Source organism: Lampetra planeri, chromosome 41, assembly GCF_965212315.1.
Source record: "Lampetra planeri chromosome 41, kcLamPlan1.2.h2, whole genome shotgun sequence".
Classification (NCBI taxonomy): domain Eukaryota; kingdom Metazoa; phylum Chordata; class Hyperoartia; order Petromyzontiformes; family Petromyzontidae; genus Lampetra; species Lampetra planeri.
This window is the reverse complement of record NC_136147.1, coordinates 1,519,514-1,541,275: the sequence shown is the minus strand read 5'-3', so window position 1 is coordinate 1,541,275 and position 21,762 is coordinate 1,519,514. Positions and strand designations below refer to the sequence as shown.

The 21,762-nt window shown below is 48.2% G+C and overlaps 1 protein-coding gene across 1 annotated transcript in view; it reads left to right on the top strand.

Moving 5' to 3' along the window:
* Positions 1-17,686, top strand: part of LOC144731998 (substance-P receptor-like) — a 68,549-nt gene extending 50,863 nt beyond the window's left edge. The window contains exons 3-5 of the mRNA XM_078613181.1: positions 1,676-1,826; positions 3,041-3,237; positions 17,218-17,686. Coding sequence (XP_078469307.1) covers positions 1,676-1,826; positions 3,041-3,237; positions 17,218-17,686 — 817 coding nt within the window. The remainder of the gene's footprint in view (positions 1-1,675; positions 1,827-3,040; positions 3,238-17,217) is intronic.
* The last annotated feature ends 4,076 nt before the right edge of the window (positions 17,687-21,762 follow it).

Here is a 21,762-nt window from a genome sequence, read left to right as displayed (position 1 = left end):
TTGCTGGGAATTGTATGTTAAAAGCACTGTTATTTCCTTTCCCAAGAGGTGCCAAATTTGTATGAATGTCATAACTCAAAAGAGAAGCACACATCATAGTCTCACCTATTATAATCACGTAAGTCTCCCTTACGAAGGATATTGCATCTCGTTAATAATAAATTGAGAAAATGACCTTAAAAAAAGGCTGTTAACTCCACCTGCTAGAATAACTATCCTCTGGCCACCATAACTTGCTATAGATTCGTAACATTTGAATTGATCACATTTCACGTCATCATTACTTCGACGCGTGTCCAGATTCTCTGCTTATATCGAGTGACCAGTCCGGCCTCCAACAAGCTGTCTTGAGCGGCAGCATGAATTTGGCAGCTGGGGCACAACTTGAAGCAATAGCCGGGCGGTGGTGGTGGCTTATGCACGTGGCCTGTAATCCAGCACCGTGGAGCGGCGAGGGTTGGTGCCTCGCATAGATGTTGTGAACCTCCCTTCCCGTAGGCCTCGAGGAGGTGTCATACCCTGGCAGTGCAGAAAAAATGTGGACTCCCCCTGTTTTGTTTGTATGGGATAGAGCGTTTCCCCCTCGCATGCGTTGGGTTTCTCCGGGCACTCCGCTTTCTTCCCACACGTGAACACACATGAATGAACCAATAACACCTTTATACGTAGAGGACCGCAGAGGTTGGGCAATTGTTTGCGCCGGCTCACGGCGGAGACTGCTTTCCCCGCTTGTCTGCGGTTCATCGCACCTCCGAGTCATTCTCTCACTACGAGAGTGAGCGGATACCGCGCGGCACATTACAAGTTCGAATCATATTATTATACATTAATATTATTCAATATACATCGACGAGTAGGATCGGGGGTCCAAGTGGGCGCTTACCATCGCTGTTGAACATAAATTAGCATAACTATGTAGGAGCTGGGCGTCTTTAATTGTCGTTTTCAGCCAGCTGTAACTTCGTATTTTATGTGTGTATGGTGAACGTACGTAGCCAACCTTGCTCATCGGAGGTGCGGAGGGTAGAGGAACGAAAAACTAAACACAAAAACTTCCCACTTCGCACAGGTTGGTCGTCCAGTTGAGTCATTGTACCGATGACCGGTCAAGTAATTTGATTAAGAGCGTCACCTTGTGGCGAGGTAGTCAACAAGTAGTTGTATGGGTAGGCATGCCCCTCCCCTTCCCGCCGCCATAGGAATGTGGCATTTCCATCACTGTGACTCAGGGCTGTAAACAGGGTATGAGCACCAATGCCTCAAAGCTCATGTGAGCAGGACATCACTGGCCTAATTAGATAGCTCAGCTCCACGTGCAAAACATCGCCTCACTAAATAAATAAGCAAGCGATACACCCCCTCCAACTCCGTGTCCCTCCACACCAAAAGAAATCTCATTATTTTGACACATCCCATCAGCCACAGGGCCTTCTGAGAGTGCATCATTTCAGCAGCAGTGGGGTCCAGCAAAGAAAAAGAAAAACTTCCTCTGGACCATTTTTTTTGCGTTTCATTGATTGAGTCGCTCGTGTTCCCCGCAACGACACCAGCGATTTTTTTCGCGTTAAACATCACCGTGAGGAATTGATGCCTTATTATTGTTGCTGCTGCTGCTGTGCATTTGTCGGTGGCGATGTTGGCGCTGCCCCCCCCCCCTCCACCCACCACCCCCCAGGAACCAGATCGTGGTGGTTGTGTTGGTGTACCTGCTGCCGCTCGTGGCCATGGCGGTGGCGTACACGATCGTGGGCATCACCCTGTGGGGCAGCGAGATCCCCGGCGACACGGGGGACAAGTACCACGAGCAGCTGCGGGCCAAGCGCAAGGTGATGGAGTTGGGGCGAGGGGGGGGGGGACGAGGGGAACAACCATCCCGATATTGGACCCCAGAGCTTGGGCAATTTGTTGCTAGCGCTGCCAGTTCTCGCTGCCTATCCCGCTTTATGGTTCACCTCCACCCCCCCACCACCGCGCACCTCTGCGTGAAAACTAACTAACTAGATATTTGACCAGGTAAGGCCCACAGAGCTATATAGCTCTTCTCAGAATATGAACTTCTGCAGTCACGAAAGCTTTAAATCGAAATTTAAATTAGGGTAAGAACAAACGCAAGTTTGAGACATCGCAGACATCGACTTGAAAGTTAGGAAAGGTGAATTGGGTTTGTGCAGAACACCTTGCTAGAAGGGATGATGGCGATGGCCAGTGGGTCGAGACTTACAATGGAATGGAAGGGCACATTCTCGACACGATTTTCACTCTGAATGTGGAGCAATGAATGGAGCTCGTGCGCCGGAGCAAAGTGGATTATATTGCAAAGGTCGTGAGAGATGACAATGTCCTTAAGATGTCTTCATCCAGTGGTGGATAGATCAAAGCTGATGATAACGATGGAACTTACAATGAACATAATGCATTCTGTATTTGGCTGATGCTGTTTGGGACATTGTGCATTCTAAATGCCACGATGATGCAAGCAACGTGATGTCCTTCTTGTCTTCCACGTATAAATATACAAAATATTGTTTCGTTCATCAGCCTCTTGGCTTTCAAGACCAATGGTATAGGCTGACAGATGGATTGATATATAATTCTACTCATATTGTGGAGATAGAGAATGGTGTTCTGCCTATTTTTGCTTTCAACTTATAATTATCCAAATTGATATTGAACCGTCAAGCTTGGTACATCGATCGAGCGAGTGGCTCACAATCAGAACGTTGCGTGTTTACATCCTGTTTGGGGATTGGGGGTTGGGGGGACTCAACCCATCATCTCATCTGGCATCTATAAAATTAAGTACCAATTTGTGGGGGAAATCAACAGCAGATGCCCTATTCGTGGACTGCCCCTCGCTATGTGATTACAGAACTTCCACCATTGCTAAGGGCAACGAATGGGGAAACACCGATGCCTCAATCCTCATCATTTGAGCAACAAAACATCACTCCCAATTATGCGTGTGTGTATTTATATTTTTACGTAACACTCCATGGCTGCGTGTGCTGCGCTTGCCGTCACCGCGCTGCTTTGTTTACAGGTGGTGAAGATGATGATCGTGGTCGTGTGCACGTTCGCCATCTGCTGGCTGCCCTACCACGTCTACTTTCTGGTCTACGGGATCGACAGTGAACTCTTCCAGTGGAAGTACATTCAGCAGGTGTACCTGGCCGTGTTCTGGCTCGCAATGAGCTGCTCCATGTACAACCCCATCATCTACTGCTGCCTCAACAACAGGTGAGGTACCCCCCCCCCGCCTGCCTCCCTCTCTCTCTATCTCGATGCCATGACGAAGTGTGTTTTTTTTGGGGGGTTGGATCGTGCAAATATAAAATGTGTGTCATTAAAACCCGCCGCCACCGCCCGACGCAGGCAATTGGTCAGGTTTGTCATGTGATCAAAACTCCACCGATCGGTTGATGCTTCAGCACACACTGGTTTGTTGGAGAGTAAAACCCACAGCATTTACAATTCGAATTCGACGTTTCGCTGGTGATTTATAAATGTGTCGTTAAACTCGCAACCACCCGACACAGCGAATTAGTAAGGGGTTTGTCACGTAAACAGAACGTGGCCAATTCGTAACTAGTACAGCACACCGGTGTGTGTTGGAGAGCAAAGCCACAACATTTACTCAGATTGTAAATGTTGTGACTTTCCATCACCTCGCTTGACTTCATTACGTCCGAGTCCAATATGCAGTGCTGCTGCTGCCATTCATCCTCATCAATTTTGCGTGTTTGCCTCTCTCATTGCTTCACAATTCGTCGTCGTCATCATCATCATCACGTCAGCGTATTCTTATTCCAAGTCACTGTTGTCGTGGTTTTTTTTTGTCGTAAATGGAAACAAGGTGGGGAAAAAACGGTGACATGCAATGCAGTACAAGGCAAGTTCTTTCTTTCATTGTTAGTTTTGTATTATTGTTGTTGTCGTAGTGACGATGCTGTGTTGTATGCACGTATGTATAGCTGATTTCGCACCGTGCATAGGTGCTATTTGGAGGTGTTCTGCAGAGGCCGGGGTGATCAGCAATAATTTAAAATCTGTGAATGGGTAGGACAAAAATCGAAATGATGTCCTGCTCAAACAAGGCATGGAGGTAGTGATCAATTCTTGATCACAGCCCTGTACCAGTGGTGTAAACTCCACATTCCTATGGCAGGTACTGGAGAATCTATTTCACAAGCACCGTTAAGTTTACTCACAAAGTAGTACCTATTTTATGGTCCCAAGAAGTATGATAGGTTGTGTCAACCCCCAAACCAAAACTCAGACTTGTAACAAACCCCCGACGCAACAAGGGGGTGATGATGATGCTAAAGAGATCAGCTGTTTGGACCAGCTGCTACCTTCAGAGCAGAGGTGGCAAAGGGGTTTTGATTCCTTACCCGTACCCGTATCCGGCCGCACCAGGGTCGCAAACGGGTACCCGTACCCGGCCGGGTAGGGTACGGGTTACCCGTACCCATACCTGATACCCGGCCGGGTACGGGTAGCCGGGTATCGGGTAGGGTGCGGGTATCGGGGAGGGTACGGGTATCGGGTAGGGTGCGGGTATCGGGGAGGGTACGGGTATCGGGTAGGGTACGGGTATCGGGTACCCGATTGCGACCTCTGCTTCAGACGTACGTTCAGTGTCCACAGCGACGATGAGAGGAGGCGGGTGGGCGATGGCTTCCACAGTGCAGCGTTAGATCCAGGGGTCGCTCCCCAACGTTGCATTTCAATACCGAAGGCGAGAAAGAGTCTCTGTCTTTTTTTGTTTCATTATGTACGAGTCTCTTGGTAACTCGTGGGTCAACGCCACCTGCTGCATTAGCAATAACAGTCCGGTATTAGTCTGGCAGATTTGATTTCCCCGGTACACACCACAATGATAATAATAATAACACTTTGCCCAGAATTTCAAAACCCAAATCGCTGGCAATAACAAACCGCCACACTCATACCCGTTGTGAAACGCAACTCATTTCTCGCGCACTGATGAAAACGATTTTTCTTGTCGGTCGGGGGTGATTATATTTGCCAGCAATTTGTTGGCGCGTATTGAGTCATTTCAGAGAATTCAAGTGCGCGAAGGTTCGTGCGTAGTTGCCGTTACCATGAACGATGCGGTTTCTGAGCGGATGCCCCGAGTGTTACGGTGGCGCAATGTTGACTGCCTCACCTGGTATACAGGAGGTCGTGGGTTCGATTGCTTCCCTGACGCCGGCTGCTGTATATTTGGAGTATGCATGTTCCCCTCGTGATCGCGTGGATTTTTCTCTGGGTCCTCTGGTTTTTATCTCCACAGTTAGAATCGACGTGCGTTTAGCGTAGTTGGCTGCTATATATTTCCACGTGATAAGCCACTTCATTGAGCTATCGTTTTTGGCCAGATCGTTTATGAAAAAGAGCTACACAGCGCAGTGGGCCGTACCTGGTGAAGTAAAAATACTTTTTAGTTTAAATAAGCTTCTTTCTCACTCACATGCAAACAAACGCTCTCGGGGCGTTGTACTGCTCGTGATCAACTCGCTTTGTACCCGAGTGACCGATGTCGCAGCGGCTAGTACACCGGACCTGCAAGCCAGAGGTCACAGTTTAAACAGTGGGGCAGGTTTCTTCAATGCCTTCCCTGGTGCTCTCTGTCCACCCAGCAATACAAATGGGTGCGCCACAGTGCAGTGGCTACCGATCGATCGGCAGGCCTGCGTTTGGTGGCGTAAAGCCTGGATACTCCCCCGCCTCGTCCGAGACGCCTGTGGCCGGCGTCGTAGAGAACGGCCAAATGACCTCACCCTCGAGGGCCTCTTCAAGAGCTCCCTCAAGTTCAGTTGTCGGCAATCTTGCGGATCCGGAGCCGCGTGCGAGCTCTTCAAGGACTGCTTCGCGGCTCCCGACACGGTAATTGCAAAGTAAAAAGAAACCCTCCGAATTATTTTCAATAAATGGTGAACGTCTAAGAGACCGACAATGCTTTGTAATGCCGCATAGCAAATAATTGCAATGCGGAAATTACAAATCATTGTGATGCAGTAATTGCAAATCACTGTGTGCATGTGCTGTTCTTAAAATGGTGCTTACAAAAATTGTGCTTTGATGTTAGTGCCGTCTCGTATTCACATACACCACGGCTCTCTAATTTAGTCTTTTACCGGATTCGAAGAGGACATGGCTCTTCTTGTTGTTTTGGGTTGCCAACCCCTGGTCTCGTTGAAGCCCTTTTCCTTCCTTCCGCCAGGCAGTGGTGTGACCACATCCTTGCAGGGACTGTGCGTTCCTGAAAGGTGTGACGACGTAGCTGTCAACCCATACGCTTTACCCGTATTCTTGTACAGGCAAATTCCGTTTTCAGGTCCATACGTCATACAGCCGTTTCAATATTGGCAATTTTTTTTTGTCTATTTGTTTGTGTTTCTCCCTTGTGAATTTACTTTGTAGGATGAACGTTGCGATTTCTAAGAGCACAGGGTGATCAATAAGGTCTGAATTGGTCTGTAATACGGTAGGGCACTGATAAGGGGTTGACAGGCATGCGACGACGAATATCGAAACGACGTCAATCAAAGCGATTCACGGGGTAGGTGGTGGAGGCGACAGATAACGATCATGGACGGACGATGCTGTCAGCGACACGAGTGTGCGGGTTGAGACGACGCAAATCGGGTGGCGGTGTTCATCATGAAGTGGCGGCGTACTTGTGACACGACGCAAAAGGGGCGGGAGACCTAAATCGGGTTGTTACTTTGCCACGCGTCGGCAACCAAAATAAGAAGCGCAACGCATGTGAATAACGTCACGAAGCAGCCCTTAAACGTGCCGCACGCGGCTCGGGAGCGGATTTCGCCGATGCCTTGCTCGTCCCTTTTCCCTGATTAACATTGTGGAACAACTGCTCGGGACACCGCGCACTGGAGCACTTCGCAGTGAAGTCGCGCCATGCCAGCGTGCGGCTGTTATGCGGCTCACGGGAGTAGAACACGCCGATGTTAACTACCTCGCCTGGTACACAGGAGGTCGTGGGTTCGATCCCGACCTGGTGCCTGTGTGTTTGGACTTTGCACGTTCTGCCCGTGGTCGCGTGAATTGTCTTCCGGTTTTTTCCTCCCACATTAAGAATCAACATGCGTTTGGGGATATTTGGCTGCTATGAAGAAATAATATCCACATAAGGCACTTCATTGAGCTCTCATTTGTGACAGGCAGGTCGCTTCCGAAAAAGACCTCTGTAGCTCAACAGGCCTTACCTGGTAAAGTAAAAAAATATTTTGTTTCATAGTTAAGTGGACGCCGCTTCCTCTACGCTCCTGCAAAATAGATCGCTCGTTGTGTGAAATCACGGGGGGAGTTCACATTGAGAAGGGAAACGCTGTGCCGTTGGGTTTTTTGCCACGGGCCAAGTAATTAATACGTTATTCAAATTGTATTACACAAATTGCCTTTTGCCCGTGTTTACATCGTCTGCGTGTTGAGTCATCGCCTGCGTCTATTCGTGGGCGACCTGCGGAGCTCGAGTCGACGCTTAGCGCCGCGGGTTTCATTGTCCCTGTTCCTTGGCCTTCGCTCTCCCGCGATGCTGGCGGGGGCCACGGCCGTCAGACGGCATCCACTGCACAAACCATGTCAGCGGCAGATGCGTTTACTTGATGACACACAAACGGAAATATTAAAACGCTCTCCGGTCAGTTGTGTGACTGTGGTCACACAGACCCGAGAAACATATAACGACCACAATGCCCAATTCACAAATAGAGAGGATGCATGTGCACAGTGATGATACACTCGACTGCTGCTGATGCTATTACCTAAACTAAAATTTGTTTTATTTTACCAGGTAAGACCTACTGACCTATAGAGCTCTTTTGCAGAAGTGACCTGGCCACAAATGACAGCTGATAGAAGTGGCTCATCATCATGTGGACATTTAGAGCAGCCAAATACTCTCAACAACATGTTTCTATCATGGGGAGGGAAAAACCGGAGGACCCGGAGAAAAATCATTGCGACCGCGGGAATAACACGCAAACTCCAAATATACAACAGGTGTCAGGGTCGGGATCGAACCCACGACCTCCTGTATACCAGGCGAGGTAGTTAACATCTCGTCACTGTGGCGCCCGACTGTGGGACCTCTGCAAAATTGGAATTGTTGCTGTGCATTAATATTAACCGTGGGAAGAATAATGTCGTTTTCTTAGTCTAATCATCTAATCGTCTTGGGAGAGTCAAATATTCAGTCCACTGCTTCGGTCTGCGATTGGGCCGCACGTTGCAGTCACCATGGCTTTGACGATTTCAATCCACTCGCGGGTCAACGTCGGAAAAAAATTATAAATGCTTCGTTGACAAAAACCTCCCATCGCTCGTTCCGCAAGACATTTTAACGCCGCTCACCGCGTTCGATCTGACGCGTTGCCGTTCGACAGAGCGCGCGGTGATCTCGGGGGTGTGAATACGCATCCTTCCCAATGTGTACTCGCACGGGCCTTTTGCTTTTAATCCGGTTTCGTTTCGACAGAAGGCAATACAAATAGGGACACTCTGCGCATGTTTATGCTTTGAGGGGAAAATCCTCTCTGCCTTTGACGCTCTCATTCCCAGACAGTTGATTATGTGGTTACATCAGTTCCATGCACCAATGTACTCTGATGCGGAGGGCTCTTAAGCAGAGGCTGCAGACCCCTGAGCAACTGAAGCCACCATTATCAACCAATCTTTATTTAATCCACGCCAATCAATATTTGATACGCTACATTATAGATTAGAGGATGAGACGCCGCATCTTTGAAAGGAGTTGCTTGATACATTAATGCACAGCATATGTAAACAGTTGGGGAGCAGCAGAAACAGTGGGTTTGGGGCGCATGATATTGACGAGCCCGTTGACAGGAGTTTGATTCCTGGCCGCGGTCAACGTCGGTGGCGAGTGATATCTTCAGCGATGCTGGGCCACCCCTGCGCCATTCCGCAGTGACCAGCGTGGTGATGTATGGTGGAACAATTCCTCCCATGCCTGACGCGACATCTGGGGACGCCTTCATCCAGTGGCAGTTTAAACAACGACAGAAAATTACTATCGTTGTCATGGTCATCGTCATTTTTTTATGTTAAGGGAACGGTGTTAATCTGGATTATTATTATCTTACAAGTTATTTGCACTGTCGCGTACTGTTATAATCTATTGCGTGAAAACTTTCTCTCTTGGTGATACAGAACGAGGCGACGCCACAGTACAAGGGTGTGTTTATTGCAATCGTTCGCTCCCACTGTCGTACGGTAACGGCAGGACTTAGCTTCCTCCTGCGTGACAACTCCCATCGTTACGATGCGCTACTTGGCCACGGGCACTTCCTTATCCGGATGCTACGACCTGGATGATTCGTGGTGTCAGGTTTTTTGCGTCGCACAGAGGAGCCCGGTTTGACTCTGCGGAATCCGCAGCAATGCGGTTCGTCGCTCGCACGCCTCTCACAATGATCGGCGATCCCGCGGTGAAAGAGAGATGCCTGCATGTCCGCTTGCCGAACGCTGAAATGCAAAAAAAATAAAACCCCCTGAGATATCGTTGCATGAAGGATATCTCACAGTGATGGAAGAGGACTGTGTGTAAACGCGTCGTCTTGAGTGGTGCATTATATAAGAATAGGTTTTACCCTTACTGGCAATAAAACAGGTGTGAAGATGTTAAAACACCAAACAGAAATCTTTTGCAAGGAATCATCGCTGCATTAACCACATATACTTTGTGGTGAACATGCAAACAAAAAAACATGCTCTGGTAGTATATGCATGGTCTTTGAAACTGATTGGTCCACACCAGAGACGCCAAAAGGCTAACCCCACAAAGACAATGCTACTATCAGGGCATTTATAGCTCTTGGTTAAGCAGCTACATCATGGGACCTTCCTTGGCCGTATCAAAATATAAGAATAGGTTTTACCCTTTCGGGCAATAAAACCTACTCTTATATTTTGATACTGGCAAGGGAGGTCCCATGATGGTGCATTATCACAGTATTATGTAACCCGTTATGTTACATAAGGCATTTTGACAATTGAATACAGCTAGGAATATATACTGCAAAGTTATATATATCATGGACAGGGCTAAATGGGAGAAAGGCCATGATCACCGATTGTCTCCGAGACAGGACATTACACACATGGGAGAGAGAGCGAGAGACATTACGCAACTGAAAACAAAACTAAGGAAAATGTAGATTTCCCAGGACGGCTACTTCAAAAGAAAAGGGGGACGACGCTGGGAAAACGAGGGCAGGTGGCAGCAACCCCTCGATCGTAAGCCTCGCTTGCGAGGGGACTGATTAACCAGCAGCCAAAGCCGGATGTTGTTACAAGCCCCTGGGGTTCTAAATTAGGCCTTGTGGTCGCAGATTCAAAGGCATCCTAGAGAGTGCGATGTGCGGCACTGGATTATGGTCGAGGAAGAACCTAATCCACTCCTGCCGATTCATGGCGGTCACAGTGGATTTAATACGCGTGCCTGCGGCTCCAAGCAGGATTTCACTAATTTCACAATTACTTCACTTGCATTGTATCCAAAATGTCAAATTAAAAAACAAATGCTATTAACAGTGCACAGCCATACTTCACTGTTGCCTGTGGAAATTATAACTCCGTTGGTTACGATTAAACATTCTCCGTATGGTTGTGAAAGTAACGTGAATGTCACTTTTTTTTTTATCCAGTTGAGAATTGTCGACACCCCACACACGGAGATGATCGGGCTGCCCATTTATTTCACCAACGTTACGATTTTTGTCACGAAGGTTTGAGCTGACAAATTCAATTACCTCGGGTTTGCCGCAGGACTAGCACATTTTGGAAAATAAGCAAGGTAGTTACCATAACTTGTGGATGTGCATTGCAACACTTTAGAGGCGCGGACAATATTAATGTGATCATGAAGTGGCTCCTGACTCGGGCAAAGCGTGTCAACCAATAATGAGTTGTGTCATTTACATAGAAGATATCATTCATCCACTTTTCTTAATAAGGGATACATGCTCATGCAATGCCACGGTGTCAGATGTGTTCTGACCAACTGACGTTTTCATCCACGCTGAGATGGTGACGTAATTACAATAATTGTAACCTGTAACACTCGCAGCAGTTGCTCACTACCCTAGAGAGAGTGTGTGACTCAGGCGAGCGAGGAGCTACAGGGAAGCGGGAAGGGAGCCAACCAATGAGCCAGCACCAACAATTGTCCAAGCTCTGCGGGCCTCTATGTGTGTTCAGGTGTTATCGGTCATTTAATGAGTGTTCACATGTGGCAAGAATGCCAGAGCACCCGGAGAAAACCCAGTGTGCGAGGGGGACCACCCCTATCCCATCCAGATGGAACAGGTGGAGTCCACATTATTTTGCTATACAGGCAGTCCCCGGGTTACGGAAGGGGTTACAGTTCCCGAGAACGATTCGTAACCCAAATTTTCCGTATGTCGGAAACTGAAAAATGTTGCCCCAAAATCAACGTAAAATCCCATTGCCGGCAATAGCTGTGCCTCCCCTACCGTTTTCTCTCAGTACTGTATCACGCTGCCTTTTTTCTATCGCGAGCCATATCGTATCGCAGTACATATGCTCTGCACTTCCTATGATTCTTTCATTTCATCGCATATCTATCCTAACACTACCCATAATTAAACTAATAAAAAAAAGAGCAGTGGACATTACCTGGTCAAATATTAAAATGAAACATACAAAGCGTATGTTTGTGTGCATTGCATTCAGTGGTATTCTGCACTGAAGGGGTTAGAGGACCGAACGGGGTGGGGAGTTGCTTGCACGTTGCATCTGCCCTCTCGAGAGCTGGTGGAACGAACAGAGAATACGCTTCCTCGGAGAATCTCAGCAGAAATAAGTTGGCTACGCGGGGGGCCTCGCGCCCGTAAACGCGCTCTCAAAATCGCATCGGTGCGCGAGCGAGCGAAAATTATACAAGCAAAGTAAACGCACGGCAGCACCACTCCAAATCTGCGGATCTGCAATTGTAATTTTGTACCTCCCGTGGATATTGCCGTTTTTTGGTGGATTAACAGCCGTCCGTTATAAATTTAATATTTTTTATGTAATTAGTATTCACTCGGATCACATTGCCGTGCGCCATGTTACGGCGCAAACATCATGGCCACAAGTCCTTGAAGCCCTTGCTCATTACCGTACGGGCGAATTTTTTAAGTTTAATATTCGCAGATTAATTGGAGCGTACGTGGAGCTCTTGTTTATTGATCTTCAGAATTGAACCGTGCAGTATTACTATGCTGATTTTTTTATTCTCAGAACTTGTGTCCAATTAAGTGCGGAACAAAGTCATCAGTGACCACCAGCTCATTATGCGTGAGAACCCAGTTTAATCACAACTAAGTCTATGTGAATATATGGGTCTCTGTGTGAGTCTACGGGTCTCTGTGTGAGTCTATGTGTCTTGATGGACCTCTATGCGAGCCATTGTTGACCCAGCTGAGATCACCAACTCACTATGCTTGAGAATCCATTTTAACCACAACTCAGTCTATTTGAATCAATGGGTTTCTGTGCAAGTCTATGGGTCTCGACGGGCCTCAATGTCAGCCAATATTGACCGGGGAATAAAACCATCAACTCCCTACACTTTGATGAAACCAGTTTTAGTCGCACGCAGCTGAGATATGGATTCTAACCCAGGGCCCTCAGCTGTGCCGGCTGAGCGCTCTGACCTCTGAGGAGCTGCCTGGCGACCCAAGCCACCTCACCTTTGACGAGCGTTCACTTGCGAAGCGTTTTCCGTGAACGTGCCGATGTCTCTATTACCAGCAATGGGTGGACGGGGGAGGAGAAAGGAACAACACAACCCCAATGTGTCGGCTTTCTCGTCGAGGTGGGAACAAGGCGCCAGAGGGTTTGCGCGCTCACCCCATCACGACAGGCTCGGAGTGAATGTTGGAGAATTGCGCATTGCTCCGGTGGGAGCCAGTCTCTCCTATATAGAATGGGCGCCTGCATAACCTTTGCATTGATACAGTAGTCCCTCGGTTAACAGTGACATTGGGTTAACGGGTTTTAGGCTAACGTTTTGCCTCTCATAGCACCCCATGGTTTTCGACTAACGTCAACAAATTTTGTTTAACGGTATGTTTAAGTTATATACGCGTGGCACCAATTTCGGCCAATCACAGTGCTTGTAAATGGAGCTGAGGTATGCCCTCAGCCAACAAGTGAAGTCCATTTATGAGGGTTTACACATCGACTGGCTTAATTGACATTGCGTTTTCTGTCTTGGCAGTGGAAGCAGCTCTCTTGCGGACTTACTTACTTTTCAAATTATAAGTGAATTCGATCATCAGTAATTTCGGTTTCACAGTAGTTTCCGTGGAACGGATTAAAACCCTTAACCGAGGGACTACTGCATTGGTAAATGTGTGGTACACGTGTAGAATTTACCTCGAAGTTATGTAAGAGTGCTCAGCATGCCTCCACAGAACGGTGTCAGAAGAAACAAAACAAAGATCCCCCATATAGCCTTAACAGACTGTTGGGGCAAGTGCTGTTAGCGAGTACCTATGAAGGCCAGCACAGCACACAAGGGGGTGGGTGGCCAGTACCACGCCAGGCCGCCTTTGTCTCCCCAGTGGCGATGTTTACACACCACACCAGGTACTCGTTTGAGGCTGAGTCGACCTAGGGGAGGCCAATGACCGGTTCAGGTAATCGTCACTGGTGTTGGCCATGAGCGGGAATCGAACTCGGGTGGCCGGGCTTGTAGCGCACCATGCGAACCTCGACACCACCGCTGCCCACAAGGCAGAAGAAACACACTCACGTGAGAGGCTCTGATTTACCGTACAATTTACAATCGGAATTTTAAATGTCTCATTGCACCGTTGTCAAATCAACGCGCGGCGAGCAACGTCAGATGAACGTGTCGAAATGTTGATCGTGTTTTTTTGAAGTGGAGAGTCAATCGATGTTGTTCAATGCCACCTCAGCGGCACCACTCGTGATGTGTCGCATCAGAGCCCGCTTTGTTTTCGTTATTGGTGAATTTCATGTCTCCACATTTGCACTCACGAGCCGATCCACGTCTTCCCCCTTGCTGCCTCCCATCGTGATTTCCGGCACGTATCCCTCCATGCGAATGCTCATTTTTGATTTTCCTTCGGAACTGCTTTTTGTGTCAAGTTTGTTGTTGTCCTTTCCCCCGCACCTCCGACTACGGCAGTTGGCTAACGTGCCGTGTGCTCGCATCTGAACATACAGCGGAGCGCAGAGCTTGGTAGCACCGGCTCACCAACTGGCTGCCTTCCCGCTTGTCTGCCGTTCTTCCTCGGGCTTCTCATAAGTTCCCTCTCATCGAGAATTGGCAAATACTGAGATAATTATTCTTCTTCTACTTGGGACACTTTGCAGCTACTTCTCATTCGAGTCCAATCCACGTCCCGTAACAGGTGATATGAACCGACTGAATACGTTATTGTTAAGGCACATTGCTATGTTGATTCTCATTATTATTCATATTCTTTACATATCATTGCCCCAATGTTCTCTAAGACGCTGTCTTCTCTACAAGCGCACTCCAGCCAAATGATCTGCAATGTACGTTTCAAGTCATTTCGCTTGGCCAGGGCGAGAAGTTGAGAGACAAGGACAGGGCCTCATTCGCAAAGAGTGACCCGAGTCCACTGGCATAGCGGCATTGCAAGTGGCTCAGCGGTTGAGCAAGCGGCTCGCGATCGAAAGTTTCCGAGTTCAAAGCCTGGTTGCGTGTTGACCCAGCCAATCATCCCCCTGGCGTTCATGTATCTATGTTGAACTTTATTCGCACTGTACATACCCAACCGTGCTAATCGGAGTGTTTAATGATATACCAATTACCACTTTATGGGGAAGTCAACAGTGGTTGTCCTGTGGATGAAGTTTGCTCCCAGCATGGGAATGTAGAATTTCCACCGCTGGCTCATGGCTGCAAATGGGAGATGGACAACGCCTCTACGCTCATTTGGGCAGGAAATCACTTTCACGTTTAAAAACGTTGAATGTGAGAATGCACAATTGCCTCTTGCTGCCGTTTGACATGCAAATGTGTAAATTTGTTGGGCTGCCTGTAACCATAGCTTGGTGATTATGCTCATTGATGTAGCATGATTCAGCAGCGGCAGCAGCTTTGAAGAGGGTGTTACATAAAGATTCCTGGCAATTAATGGCGATGACGACGATGCTGAGTTTTGCAAGAGTCGCGTTTACCGATCCCTTGGCTATACCGAGACCCAGACGATCGATTGGACCGCGTTCGGAACCAGAATATGTATTTATACTGGAGGAATCCAACGAGCCGTAAAGCTGTTTTTCACAGATGTCAATATGTTGGCGTGACCAATAGCGGGGCACATGATTCAAGGCCAAATTGTTCCTCACGATGAAAGACCCAGGGCTGGACCGAAATCTTCCTGATCGCCGCACACTGAGGGCAATGCTCACCCAGCATCCCACGCAGACTCTTGAGCTCACAGAGTTTGAGAGAACGGGGTGAAGTATTGGACCTTAAAGGCACGACATGAATGTAAAAGGCGGTGGCACAGTGGTTAGCCTCGACTGTGCCAATGACTCGGGCGGACCTGACTTTGATTCCCGGCCACCAAGGCGAACGGCTAACATCATTGGTGAGCGATGCTTGATATTTGAAACGGTCTGTTTATGCTGTCCACACACCAGCCCACACAGACCAGCATAGCGCTGTGTGGTCAAGCAATCTCCATTAGGGACAGGATTGTGGGGAGGCCTTCATTCAGCAGTGAGCCAACACAGGGGGCTATTGTTATTCTGTATTGCAACAGCTTAGTGCCCAGATATATAATGGAGAAATGCTTACACAAGTTGAGGAAGTCCATCAATGTCAATACTAAAACTTTTTTGGCAAAATGCGATCGCGAGCTCTTTACCTAACGAATGAAAACAGCCCTGGCTGCCAGCCTCGTCTCGCTATCGCATCAGCATTGTCTCCATGTGCATCACCAGTGGAGTATTCATTATTATTATTACGATGCTTGTTAACCCAGGAAAGCCTCAGGCATGACTATTTTTTCAGGAGGCGGCGATGATTGGTAACGAGGGATTCCAATTGACACTCGACCGCACTTAGAATGAGTGACTCGGACGGGTTGTATGTTGAACTTCTTTCGCACCGGACGTAGCCAACCGTTCTAGACAGAGAAGACTCGAATTAAACGTTGGAATGGGGAAGAGCTGTGTGGCAAGGGAATGAGGGCACGTGGTGGGATTTCCCATTGAAGGGTGAAATGTAATTAGATTTTTTTTCTTTTCTTCCTTTGAAATCCGAGTCGTGACATTTCCCCGACAGACGGGGATTGTTTAATGTGGCACCAGCGCAAGTGTGCCCAAGCATCAGTCCAAGCGTTACAATGTACAACGAACTACACATTCAAATCTCTCGGGGCGTCTTGTGATCCAACTTTGAGCTGCTCTTAACCTCTTATTTATTTTTGAATGCACCGTGCGGCAAACACAGCGGTTGTTAATTCACAATTGGTTTCTTTTGGGTTCAATGTATGTATGCTGAACTTCTTTGGCACCTTATGTAGCCAACCATGCTAATCGTATATACGGGGAAAGGACAACAAACTAAACCAAATGGTGTAGGTACATCTATGTTGTGATGACCAACATTGAAGAAAAAGGTTGCACATAGAAGAAGACCTAATGCAGGCAGTGATGAGAAATAAATTACCGCTATTTGGTCACACATGTAGGATGGACAGCAACAGGAACATTAAAAGTGTATTGTTCGGGAAAATGAAAGGAACTGGAAAGAGAGAAAAACCTCAACGAGAATGGCTTGACGACGACGTAGGTGATTGGTGTCAGAAAGATGTGGCACTGCTTGAGCATAGTGGCACAAGACAGAGAGGAATGTGGAAACAAATGACGAAATGTGCAGTGGACACCTACGCGGCTATCTGCCCATGGATCGTGGTGATGATGATGATGACGACGTAGGTATGATGTCGAATCATGTTAACTATCACCCTCCACTCTCCCAACAAAGCGAAACAAATCAAGTCACCATGCGGGTGGGCTGGGGGAGCTGGGGAGGGGCGGGGGGAAGGCTTGGGGGGCCGGAGGTGGGGCTGGGGGGGGTAAAAGCCCCCAATTTAAAAGCAGAGCGGAGCGGAGCGTTGACAATTCCCGCGTGACGTCTCGCCGCCCCCGCAGGTTCCGCGTGGGCTTCAAGCGGGCCTTCCGCTGGTGCCCCTTCGTGGACGTGTCGAGCTACGAGGAGCTGGAGCTCAAGTCGACGCGCTGCCTCCAGGCGCGCGCCGGCAGCACCTACACGGTGTCGCGCATCGAGTCCAACCTCACGCTGGTGGCCGAGACCGGGGAGCTGGAGGGCGGCCCCGCGGCCGCGGCGATGGCGGCCGCTGTAGGAGCGGCGAGTGGAGGAGGAGGAGGAGCGGGGCCTTTCAAGCTCCAGGCCGCCGACAGGGACGGCTGGCTGAGCCCGAGCGCGCGGCGCGGGAACGCGGCCCGCCGATTCTCGCTCAGTGGCGGTGGCGGCGCACGGGACCCCAACAGCGTCTCGCCCAAAATGGCGGCGCTCACGGCGGAGGCGGCCTGCTCCGTGCCGGGCTCCCGCTCGTCGAGCTTCTACTCATCCCCGCACACGTCCACGGAGGAGTACTGAGCGCGGCCGCCACCCCCCCCCCCCCCCAACCGACACACCTTCCCTTTCGCCTGAGCGTCCAGCCTGTGTTGGTTCGTTGATGACTGCAGCGCCGCGGCATGATCCTTATTTACCTGTCGTTCCCCCGCCCCTCCTCTCCCTTATCAGTGACTGACCAGCTCCGTGCTTAAAGCACCGGTGTGATTGTGACATTTCGAGAGATGATTCTGACACTGCATAACCAGGATACAGTTTTTGTTTAAATGTGATACAAATACGGTTGTCGAAATCGGCCTGTGCGCGCACGCTGTCATGTGGCGGGATCGTGGCAGTAGCTTTGCGGCTTGGGGGAAGCCATCATCCAGCGGTGCATGGATCAAGGCCGATGATGGCAATGATGAATGTACGTGATAAATATGTTTTTAGTTGGCGTGTTTTTAACCGCGAGATCGATGATATGATCCTAATAGCGGTAACCTGGGGTACTAAATAATACAAAATGGCCGAGGCAATTAAATATTTTATTTCTGGGACACCATTTTTTCTCAGAATGTACTTAACTCCACGACTGGGGTACCAATCAATCCGAAATCAGTCGAAACGCAGTGAGGACGATTGCGCTTAAACCCTGAACGCTCGTACACACTGTCGTGGTGCATCATGTATAGCTCGTCGAGATGAGTCGATTGCCGCATGGCCGACCATCAACAGACTAAAAATGATTGCACCACGGACATTAAGCGAGAGCCGGGGTACTATGGTACCCCGGGGTACCGCCATGAGGTTCATATAATCCACATACACGTCCACTAAACAAGTAAAGAGAAATATGTTTACTTAAACATATTTTTCAATCATGTTTGCCAAACATAAATGGAGAAACCTGGTTATGCAGATGAAAATCAAATTCCAGCCTGGTCTTAACATACAGGTCTAGAAAGAAACATTTCGACAATGAAACAAAACTTACAAAAAAAACCCAGCAGCGAAAGCACGCGACATTCCTCTATCACTGTCATCAGCAGACGATCAGACATACTCGCCTCAAATAAATTGTCTCAATTTAGATTTGTGTGCATCTATTACCCCCTCCCACGTGGGGCACAGCCCTACCCCATCAACACAGCAAACCCAGGCGATGCCGTTATAATTTAAGACCACGCTGTGTAAAAATATTCTTCCTCACCTGTGCATTCTGGCTGAAACATACAATACTTATTGATTGAAAACTGATGGAGTGAGGAGTAGGTAGAAAGAAGGACAGAAGGAATTGAAAAAGCGGAATGTGCCATGCCCTCGATCCGAATGATCTAACGTCATTGCTTGGATAATAAGAAATTAGTGGCCTCCAACTGTTTGCGTTTGTTTCATGAGTTTATCCCACCTTCTGTACAGGCCATGAAATAAGAGGCGTGTGCATCAGCGATGGATATATTTTTTTATAGATTTTATTTATTTCCAGCAGGAAGGGCCCCAATGAACTGCTAGGCCTTTGTGTTATGAGTGTCCTGCGGCGGCCGTACAGAGGTTTTCCAGTACAAGATCTGAGTTGCACAAGAAAGTTATCGTGGTGAGCACATTAGACCGGTTCTATCTCCCGGCGCGGCAGCCAAAACAACGGTGCATCTGTCCACCCAGCGGTCTAAACGGCTGCACCACAATTAGTCGATCGGCATGTCGCGTGCAGTGGGGTAAAGAGTGGGTACTTCCACGATGACTGGCTGGTATCGAATAATGAACCGCCTGCCCTCTAGAGAGGGTCTCTGGATCTTACTCCAGCTGGCTGTTCTGTCAGCAGTGGCATTGAGTAAGCAATCGCGAGGGCTGCACCTTCACAATGTTTTGCATTGGCAGCGATGTATCTCGGCACGCTTTTCAAAACGACGCAGTCCCGTTGTTATTTAAACCGCCAAAACATGCGCAGATGTGGAGGAATAAGATTGCCGAGACAGCGAGTTGGCTGCGAGCATCACCGTCCATAGGATGTGACAGCAGTGCCGAGTAGTCCATCGTAACGGAGCGGACATGGAAAATCATGGACTCTTAAAAATCCCCAGGTAGGGGGCGGGGGTTAACAGGCGGAGAGGGAGAAGGCACACACTGGTTTGTAACAAAAAAAAACGAAATAATTTCCTGCTCAAATGAGCATTGGGGCAATTGCTCGTCTCGCATTTACGGCCCAAAGCGTGTGGCGGAAATTCCACAGTGGTATGGCAGGGGCAAGTTTACCACTAGAACAACCACTTTTGACTCCCCCATAACATGGTACGCAAGACGGTATATAATTGATCGACCACGGAGTGATGTTGTGCTTCATCAACCCACAATCAGGATTTGAACTCGCAGCCTTGCGTTCGCGAGCCCGCACTCCTGCAGCTGAGCCACCTGCCCGGTGCAACTGCGTGCATCGTTCATGCCGCTCCCATCTGTGAAAAAGAGCTTCATAGCTCATAGGATTCCTCCATTATAAATAAATATTCTGATTCTGATGCTTACAGCTGCTGAGGGGGAATTCCCAGCTCGGTACAAAATCTCTCAATCATCCTCCCGCTTCTGCCTCCACCCACTCACTCTCCCTGTGGATCAAAAGGTGTCAAGGGCTCATGATTATGATGGATGGAATTAACTCTTCGTACTAGACGACTGCAGACATTCTACGGGGATAGTTTGAACGTTAAATTATGAGCTTTAAAAGAGACTTGTGGGTCTTTGTGCAGGTTTCCCTGGCCTTATGCAGTAGTTGAATTCCACGAAAATGGTGCACAATGTGAAATCGCATAGCATAGACCCCCACAGTCACCTAACCCACAATGCATTGCACTAGACAGCTGCCTGCCGAGTAGCGCACACAGTACACACGGTGTTGTCCCACATCTGACCGCATAGCCGTTCACGAGTGAATTCAACCCGCGTATCGCAAATTTTAGGGAGAAATGGATGAGCCGCATGTTCGCGAAATTGCAGAAACCAAACCCGCATAATGTGAGGGAAACCTGTATAAGCAAAGACAAAGATGATAATTGTTTTTTACCCTTCTATCTGGCAACAAAACTGACACCTTTTTACAAGGAGTCATGTTTGCATAGACCGCAATACCTGCAGTCATAATACAAACAAAAGACATAACTCTGATAATGTGCACTGTCCTTCAAGTTGATTGGTCCACACCCGAGATAGCTTTCCTTAGAGCCTAGTCTCACATGGGTTGGACCAGATGACGCCAAAAGGCAAAGATCTTCGAGCAGTCTTAGAAAATGTTTAACTATTGCTGTGTCAGCAAGGGTAACTTTGTACTAGGTAGGGTCTACATCAGTGACACACTTGAGGCTAAGTTGAGGCTGAGTATTTGAATTGTTTTTCAACTTTCGGCACTATTTGGTGATAGTAATTTGCATGAATGCAACTAAGCTGTCATGTTATGTTGACTTGGAATTTTGTAAGTGTTTTCAACATTTCTTATTCGTTATAATTTTTTCTTCTTCATCCTGTCTTTTACACGTTTAAATTTTGTCATTCTCATTTTCTGTCCAATCAAAATGCTAATTTTCTAATTTTCCTCGGCACCGTAATCCGTGTCCCATCGAGAATACGAGGGCACGGTCTGTCAGTGGGTCTCTACAGGGTGCCATCGTTTTGGATCTGAGCCTGATTTTGTTTCTAAGGAAGCCCTACAATGTATTAATCTGCCATCAGTCATACAGCTCACGGCGCACTGGATTTTCAGTTGGGAATCCTTGAGCGTAATCCCGACCGAGTGGATCCAGCAGCAGAGTGAGACGGCTCACAGTCGAATGGTTGAGAGCTCAAATCCTGATTTGGGGGGTTTGACTCAGCCCATCATCTCCCAGCAGTCGCTAAAATAAGTACCACTTTGTGGGCGAGTCACGTGATTGTTTTATAGAGAGTCTCTCCCCTCCCCTGTGCTTGGAATAGTAAATTTCCACCACTGGCTGTTAAACAGCTGTTCAGCATTGTGATGGCAATTCATTTGAATCACAATGCTGCAGTGACAAATGGAATTTTACTCAATTGTTATCGGTTTGTGTTTCTTCTGCATTTATATTATACACAAAATGCTTTCAATAGAGATAAATATA